Below are 8,775 nucleotides of genomic sequence, written 5' to 3' on the forward strand. Positions count from 1 at the left end.
CCATAACAACAGCTTTTACCAGAATTTGCCATACAAAAAAGTTTGTGTCTGGCAGCAAGGCTTCTCAGCACAGGGATTTGATTGGCTATAATAGTTAATTGGCTTATCTTTTGTAAGGTCAGTTCACATTGTGACATTTAAAAAAAAAATCTCATTTGCAAATGGATCACTCAACTAGGCTACAACAAGACCTAACTTCTACAGCTCTTATTTCTTTTCCTTTATCCCCTGAAATCCCTTCTAATGTCCACTTAAATCCCTAAATCCTTTAATTCCACCAATGTTCAAGTTACGGCCTTAATTGCTTAGGCTAGTAAGTTAGTATCTATTTTCATGCTGCTACTACTTATTTTTTAGCTACTATCATCCAGTTATTCTGTAGATATTAGTGTTTATTCTGTAGGTACTATGTTTTTTTTAAATAAACTTAAATGTTAAAACAGTTTCCATTCTGTCTTGCCTCAAATCTGATGAACAAAATTGTAACGCTACTACGACGAAGGCTTAGTTCATGAATATTAATAACGTAACGTGCCACGAACAATGAAGGCTTGGCTTATTAATATTATTACTACTACACGACGGGACGCCCTTTAATGTTTAACATGTAACGTCAGAACGATCTGATTAATATTTATGAACCAAGCCTTCGCTGTAGTAGAGAAACAGCGACCGTCTAGAGAGGAGTGCGTTTCCGGTTCAAAGTTCAACGTGCTGCGATCTGCCGTATCACCAGTTTAACCGTGAATCATTGACAGGACATACGCTTAAGAGTAAAAGGTCAGTCAATGGTATATAATTACATAGGTTCATCGGGTTTCTCAGTAGTTATCTCAGCGACGGTTTTTGTAAAGCGACTGTAAAGGCAGTTAAGTGTTTTAGCTGTCATGCTACTAGACAACATACAGTAATGTGACTCGACCAGCAGTCAATCATCTACAGTATGAATCAAAGTGCAATAAATGACTTGCGCGATTTTATTGCGACATTGTGTTGCATGAAACTTAATTTAGATTAAATGTCAACCTTGTATTAACAACCATAGCTTGTCTAAACCAAGAAAAAAAGTATATAACGTTAACGTTATATATCTGTTATATGTGTGACGACCCAACAAGCCTTTTTATGACATGACCCGTATTACTGTTTTTGTCGTTGGTGGTCATAATTGTAAAGCAAGTTTTTATTGCCATGCATGCTTAGACTGATGTATTTTGTTATCTACCAATGTAATCCAGATAATGGCTGAGAAGATTGATACCCCTGTCATCCTGGATCATAATTTATGGGGAACCTTAACACCTCATTGTGCATCTGACCTGAATCATCATGGTGTGGCTGATGGGCCAGACAGGTAATGAATATGCCAATATCAATCCTAGACTGGACATGAAGTCATTCGCATTCAATACGCCACATGCTCCAGAATGTAGTTTGTTAAACAGCTTTGTCTGCTGCAGAATATACATGGATTACAACGCCACCACACCAGTCGATCCAGAGGTGATTAGGGTTGTTACTGATGCTTTAACTGATGCATGGGGAAATCCCAGCAGTAATTACCTACCAGGTATGAGGCTCTCAAAGATAGATGTATGGCAGACCTCGACCACTGACATATCACATTTAAAGATGATCCACCCAAAAAGGAAAATTCTGTCATCATTTACTCACACTCACGTCTTTCCAAACCTTCGTGGATTTCCATTTACTTCCATTGTATGGGCAAAAAACACTGATGCATTTCTCGAAAGAAAGAAAGTCCAATAAAATGAGGGTTTGTAAATTATGACAGAATTGTCATTTTTGGGGGAGAACTATCCCTTAAACACATGCTCATATAGTTTTCCACCAATACTAGGTCTGAATGCCAGAGACATCATTTACCATTCCAGAGACACCATTGCAAGGATGGTTGGTGGAAAAGCAGCAGACATTATTTTTACTTCAGGAGGAACTGAGGTGAGGGTTTCAAGAGCACAGTTCAAACAGAATTTAGCAAATGTTCTTTTACATTTTGAACACAATATTGAAGGCCTTAAAAGCTGTTTCATATGGGTAATTCACATTTTATGAAAACAATATTCATAGTGAGTAAAAAATAATAGTAAGATAAATGAATGGACTTTTTAATGAATCTTTTTTTCTGCAATTTCACTTCTGTTGTAGCTCTGTTCTAGACCCGATAAAGGTGCAGTCACATTTACAGTTGCATGACAAAATTTAATAGGCAAAGTCCAGTCACTTCAATATGAATCTCCGTGATCGGGAGTCTCACGTGAGCATCAGTTTTATTAATGTGGCTGCACCTTTGATATCGTTGGTTCCTTTATAATAAATAACTTATGTGTCCACTTATTTGTAGTTGTACTTAATTAATGCATGTAATGGATTAATTTAGTTCAGTAATTGCCTGTTCACACCAAAACGAATATTAACTACCTAAATTGAATGCAATAAACATTTTCATTTTAATAAATGGTAATGTGTCTATTTAGACCAACACAAACATTTGCATGCCATCAGTGTGACAAGTTTTTTTTTAAGGAGAGTTGTTCTAATTTATTTCCATCGCCGGGAAAGGCTTTAATATCCACATCCGGACGCATGTGTCGTGTCCGCACAGCTTTCAAAGTATACTAGCGTATACTTACACATAAGTAGACTAGCGCGGATGGTCGAGTTCGACACATGCTCAGAACAATTGCGTATTGCCACCTAGTGGAATCATCAGTCTTTCTTGCGCATGCGCTGTTGTATGAAACATTTTAATATTTAACACGTAACAAAGTAAAATTCTAGCTTCCGGCCAAAACGGCCATACCAGAGCCCGTCTACGGAGAGCCTGCCCACTCCCTATTAAAGGGTTAGTTCACCCAAAAATAAAATTCTGTCAGTAATTACTCACCCTAATGTTGTTCCAACCCCGTAAGACTTTTGTTCATCTTCGGAAAACAAATTAAGATATTTTTGATGAAATCTGAGTACTGGCTCACTCCTCTACAAGCTTATGGACACTATAACTTGCTGGCCCATAAAATGTATTAAAGACATCGTTAATATAGTCCAAGTGACTCCAGTGGCTCAATCTTAAGTTTATAAAGCGACGAGAATACTTTTTGTGCAAAAAAAAAAAAAAAAAAAATGTTTCTATTCATTGAAACTATTCATTTCATTCTCTCTTTGTGCCTCGAGTTAGTTTACGTAGTGTTTTTGCGTAGCGCGTCTGTGTTGCACGTGTATTTGTATTTCATGTATTTGGTGTTGATTCATTTTCATTCATTCTACTGACAAATCACATGGAAATTTGGACCGAACATTCGTGTTGGTGTGAACAAGCCTTTACAAATGAAAGACTATCCTTTAAGGCTTCTTGTGATAGTCCTAATGATGCATGACGCTTGTGTTGAGAGGTGCGTTGAATACATGAAAAAAATGCAGGTATTCAGAAGAAATTATTCCACTTAATCATTATTTAGCTCTCTTTTTCTCTTGGACTTTCAGGCCAATAATCTGGTGTTTCACACAGCTGTGGAGCACTTCAGGAAGAGCAAGACGTCTGCAGAGGGAGGCATGAACAGCCAGCAGCTGAATGGAAGAGGCTCCTTACCTCATATTATCATCTCTAATGTGGAGCATGACTCCATCAAACTCACAGCTAAACACTTGCTAAAAGAGGGCAAAGCAGGTTAGTTAGCAGGACTGGACTTTTGGTCTAAAACTTCAAATGGAGACTTGTTCTCTAAAGGTTTAGCTTGAGGAAGTGGACATTACCTCAATTTACTACTATAACTCAGAATATTGCATCCAAAATGTGTCTATTGCTATCTGTATTAAAACATGAATATGAATGAACGCAAGATATTTGTGCTCTGATTGGACCTTATTGGATTCTCGTTGTAGATGTCACATTTGTGCCCGTTTCCAAGGTGACGGCTCGGGTAGAGGTTGAGGATGTCATTGCAGCGATTCGTCCCACCACCTGCTTGGTGTCGATCATGCTGGCCAATAATGAGACAGGCATCATTATGGTGAGCAGGTTGCCCTGACAGCAGTGTGTCAAACTATTTCATAGTTAAACTACATTCCTAGTTAACTATTTCTTTTGTAGCTTTAATAAGAATCAGTCTATATTTAATTCAGACAGTGAAAACTAAGCAGTGTTTGATTTTTATGTTTGATTATTCGGTTTCTGTTGTTTAATAAGCCTAATGTAGGATAACCTGATACCTTAAACCCTCTGGTTTACACTGATGTTAAAATAACACTTATTTTATTAACTATTAACTTCTTGCTACAGTAAAACCCTGCAGTTCACTTTCAGAAGTTGTAGGGATGTTTTCTTGTCAGAAAAATAATGTGAAACACGTATGTAGGTTATATAATTTGAAATATTTTAAAGATAATTTATTTTACACACTTTAAGCATTATCATATCGAATATCGCAGTATTTAATTATCGCATATCGCATTTTTCTTCAATATAGTGCAGCCCTACTTTATTGTGAGTGTGAAATTGCATTTATAAAGTTTTTTATAAACATTATGTCAAAGAGTAACTTGCATTGTAGATGTAGAGTGGCCAGTTAAGTTTTGCTGTACTAATGAAAATAATACTGTAGATTTTTTTTTTCTGCCATGATTTAGAATAAGCACTCAGAGTAACTGATGAGATTCTCCCTTCAACAGCCAATTAAGGATATTTGTCAGAGGGTGAAGGATGTAAACAAACAGAGGGCAACATCAGCTCCCAGAATCCTCCTGCACACTGATGCAGCCCAGGCTATCGGAAAGATACGAGTGGATGCACATGAGCTGGGAGTAGACTACATTACCATTGTAGGACACAAGGTAAGTAACAAGAGACGCTGTTGATATCGCATCTCTCTCTAAGCGAAGAAAATTAGAGATCACAATCCTGTTGATGGTGTGTTCCAGTTTTATGGCCCTCGAATCGGTGCTTTGTTCGTGAATGATCCTGGAACCACAACCCCTGTCTACCCTCTGCTTTTTGGAGGAGGACAAGAGCGCAACTTCAGGCCAGGGTATGACATGGTTTATTGTGTGATGTGGTTTCATGTATGGGTGATGAATTATTGAACAGAATTAAAATAAGTATGTTACCGACTCTGAAATCAATACTGTGGTTATCTCTTTATTTTTCAGAACTGAGAACACAGCAATGATAGCAGGCCTGGGAAAGGTAAAACTCACTCAGTGTAAAGTTTGCTGTTTGTACATGTGAAAAAACAAAAATCAATACCTTTTTCTTTTCTTTTTTTTTTTGGGTAAAGGCTGCCGAATTGGTAAGCTTAAATCTAGCAGAGTATGAAGCCCATTTCCTGGATATCCGATGTTATCTAGAGCAGAAGCTGCTTGTAAGTCTAGTTTCTGCTTTATAGATGACTGGGACAAATATTTCAGTGGATATTACTTTAGTATATATTAGTGCTTTCAAATCAATTAATCGCATCTGACGTATATATATATATATATATAATTATTATTATTATTATTTTATTTTTTTTGGTGTGTGTATATACAGTCAAACCAAAATTTATTCAGACACCTTCAACATTTCTCACATTATCACAGTTTATTCGCTATAGTTTAGAAAATGGTAATAAAATATGACAAGAGCTCAGAGTTATCAAATCAGCTGATATTTCACTGGTTTTGTCCATCCTTCTGTTAGACTGTCTCACAATTGAATTTCATAAATTCAATCAGTATATATGAGGATGATTAGGAGGCCATGATGGGAAGAGGCCAATGGGCAAATTTGGCCAGGATGCCGGGGTTACACCCCTACTCTTTTTCCGAAGGACATCCTGGGATTTTTAATGACCACAGAAAGTCAGGACCTCGGTTTAACGTCTCATCCGAAGGACGGTGTTCTTTGACAGTATAGTGTCCCCATCACTTTACTGGGGCGTTAGGACCCACACAGACCACAGGGTGAGCACCCCCTACTGGCCTCCTCCGGCAGCAACCTAGTTTTCCCCAGGAGGTCTCATATCCAGGTACTGACCAGGCTCAACCCTGCTTGGCTTCAGTGGGCAACCAGTCCAAAAACCAAAAACATGGCCAGGTCAAAGTGTCTGAATAATTTTTGGTCCCACATTTTTAGAAATTTTACTGGTAGTCCACTATATGATGAATTTTTGGGTATAATGTCACAGTTTACTTTATTTTTCTATCCTCACTTACATAAATGAACTATAGTGTCCTGCACCCACTAGTAAAACAAATCAAAAATAATATCTGGTGTCTGAATAATTTTTTATTTGACTATATATACAGTACATATATACACCTGAATATATTTCATATTTATTTTTTTCTTATTTTTATTGTATTTTAATTTTTCAGGCTGTCTTTGGAAAAGATAAGATTCACTTTAACAGCCATTTTTCTGGATCAGGCGTTTTGCCCAACACATGCAATGTTTCCATTCTGGGAAGAGGACTTCAAGGTGAGTGGATGGCCATTTTCTAGCCTCATAATTTGTCTTTCACAGTACATAATTATATATGATTATACCTCCTGATATTTATAGGTTCAAAATGTCACCTACATTTATAGTGCACAAATGTGCATTAAACATTCATAAAGATTCATCACAGACATGATATATTCAAGCTTGATTAACTGAAGCTACATTTTCCATAACAACATCAGTGATGTTTTGTTTTTTTCCCACATGTGTATTGGTCAGAAGTAGGTCAGGTCTTGACCCTGCAGATTTGTAAAACACAAGAGCTCTTGTGAATAATTGATAAGACTCTTCCCCCCTGCCGTAGGGCGTAGAGTGCTGTCCACCTGTAGGAGGTTGTTGGCCAGTGTGGGTGCTGCCTGCCACTCAGACAGAGGAGACCAGTAAGTCATCTGTACTTAAAATCAAAATGTTTGGGGTCAATATCAGTAGATTTTTGTATAAGGACAGTTGTGAGTTTTCTCCAGTTTTGTCAAATCCTGTCCCTTGAACCCCTAAATGATTTTTGTTTACGGATGTGCTCTTAAATCCTAAAATATCGCTTAACCATATATTAAAAAAATATATAGATTTTAAATTGTGTATTACGAGATATAACCAACGATAGAAATGTTTAAACATGGTTTTCAGCTTCTTATGGTTAACAAGCTCACCTCTTAAGGCCTGTTTACACTAAGAACAATAACTATAATGATAACTATATTAGTTATATTACATATACAAAGTGAATTTCATGCTTTCATTGTTAACTATTTTCTTTAAAAAGTATAATGATGGCTCAAAGAGTACATGTTTAAATGTTTAATTGATTAGAGCACACAAAAACAAAGGTTCACTTGAACGCAGAAAATGAAGTATATCTGGGTCTTTAGTCTGAATAAACCTTGATGTGTTCGTTCTTTTCATAAGATTTAAAAAAATATTTCGCTTATGGAAATTTTGTTGTGCTCTCAATTCCTTAGACCTTCCCATATTCTTCTAAGCTGTGGGATTCCGTATGATGTGGCTACCAACGCTCTGAGGATTAGTGTGGGTAGAAGTACCTCCCGTGAAGATGTGGACATTGTCGTGGAGGATCTGAGAGACGCTGTAGAGCAACTGGAGCGAATGAACTAGCACCATTTGTTCCCTGAGGTGTGGATGTTGCACAATGGTTTATTTAGTCTACAGCTATGTGGCTTTGCACTAATTCGATAGTGTCATGAGTATAGGATTCAGGTTTTAGGGTCATCATCAGGTTGCACTATATGGATCTAAAAACTGTTTATTTAACGGAATATTATATTTGATCTAAATCTTATTTGGTTAAAACATTTGATATATGGAATTGCAGGGAATTTACTGTAGCTGATAAATAGTTTTTAAACTTTAAACAGCTTGTATATAGGGGAGTGCTATATGTATCTTCTACGATAATATATTGTAATTGTTATTTTAGCATTGTGTGAGCCGACATTGAGTATATCACTCACTTTGCATAAACCAAACAAAAGCACACCTTGACAGTCCACACTATTCAGTTAGAATGTCCCCAAAATTCAAAATATGGGGGCAAAACATTTCCCTGTATGTGTTTTTGTCTTTTATATTTATATCATATGATATAGTTAAGCAATATCACACAAACAAGATTTTTTTTTTTTTTTTGAATATCCGCACAATTGTAAGTGGGATATTTAATTTTTATACAAGAAGTTTGTATTAAGTATGTTACATTTTAGACACTATATTGTAAATTGTTGCCAACGAATAGTTCCAAACCATCTTAAGAATTTGGTTTAGGTATTTAGCGGTCAGTCTAATATTATATTTAATAGATTGTGATGTGTTTTTTAGTTTTTTTTTTAAGGTGTCATAATTGAATGATGTGTAAAAAGATAGATGTACAAAATAGTTGTAATTATGTTGTAGATGTTTATAGGCAAGGCAAGGCAAGCCTATAGCCTATAGATGTTTATATCCTATTTTTCAGGGAGAGACAAAGACCTGTTCATTGTAACTTGGCGGCTCCTCTTAGTTACATTGGAATGTGACGGAGCGTGCACGTTCAGAATGAGACCGAGATATCTGTTACCCGTACAACAAAGCTGCAACAGCATTATTAAATGAGCTAAATGGACTCTCTTTAACGTCTCAGTGCTGATCTGATCTCACCTGACACTGAATCATTAAAGTTCATATGCTCTAACCAAACTGCCCCATTCGAATCCCTTGTTGTCTTTCCAGACGCACTCTTGGCCATTCAGACAGAAATGAATTTTTAACATGTGAAAGTGAGG

General features: G+C 36.6%; 1 protein-coding gene across 1 annotated transcript; it reads left to right on the plus strand.

The window, feature by feature from the left end:
- Positions 1-694: 694 nt before the first annotated feature.
- scly (selenocysteine lyase) lies at positions 695-8,689 on the plus strand. The gene is made up of 13 exons (XM_084426597.1): positions 695-780; positions 1,239-1,354; positions 1,461-1,570; positions 1,862-1,962; positions 3,505-3,688; positions 3,904-4,031; positions 4,690-4,851; positions 4,939-5,045; positions 5,167-5,203; positions 5,295-5,378; positions 6,373-6,475; positions 6,804-6,879; positions 7,459-8,689. Exons 2-13 carry the CDS (start codon positions 1,242-1,244, stop codon positions 7,610-7,612), a joined length of 1,359 nt encoding a protein of 452 aa, XP_084282723.1. The 5' UTR covers positions 695-780; positions 1,239-1,241; the 3' UTR covers positions 7,613-8,689.
- The last annotated feature ends 86 nt before the right edge of the window (positions 8,690-8,775 follow it).

This window comes from Rutilus rutilus (genome assembly GCF_951802725.1).
Source record: "Rutilus rutilus genome assembly, chromosome: 12".
Lineage (NCBI taxonomy): Eukaryota > Metazoa > Chordata > Actinopteri > Cypriniformes > Leuciscidae > Rutilus > Rutilus rutilus.

What these genes read in the sequence shown, in the direction of transcription:
- scly (XM_084426597.1), top strand. Translation starts at nt 1,242, where the DNA reads ATGGCTGAGAAGATTGATACCCCTGTCATCCTGGATCATAATTTATGG. An exon ending in ATCTAGAGCAGAAGCTGCTT is followed by an intron (nt 5,379 to 6,372) that starts GTAAGTCTAGTT and finishes TTAATTTTTCAG; the next exon opens with GCTGTCTTTGGAAAAGATAA. An exon ending in TCTGGGAAGAGGACTTCAAG is followed by an intron (nt 6,476 to 6,803) that starts GTGAGTGGATGG and finishes CCCCTGCCGTAG; the next exon opens with GGCGTAGAGTGCTGTCCACC.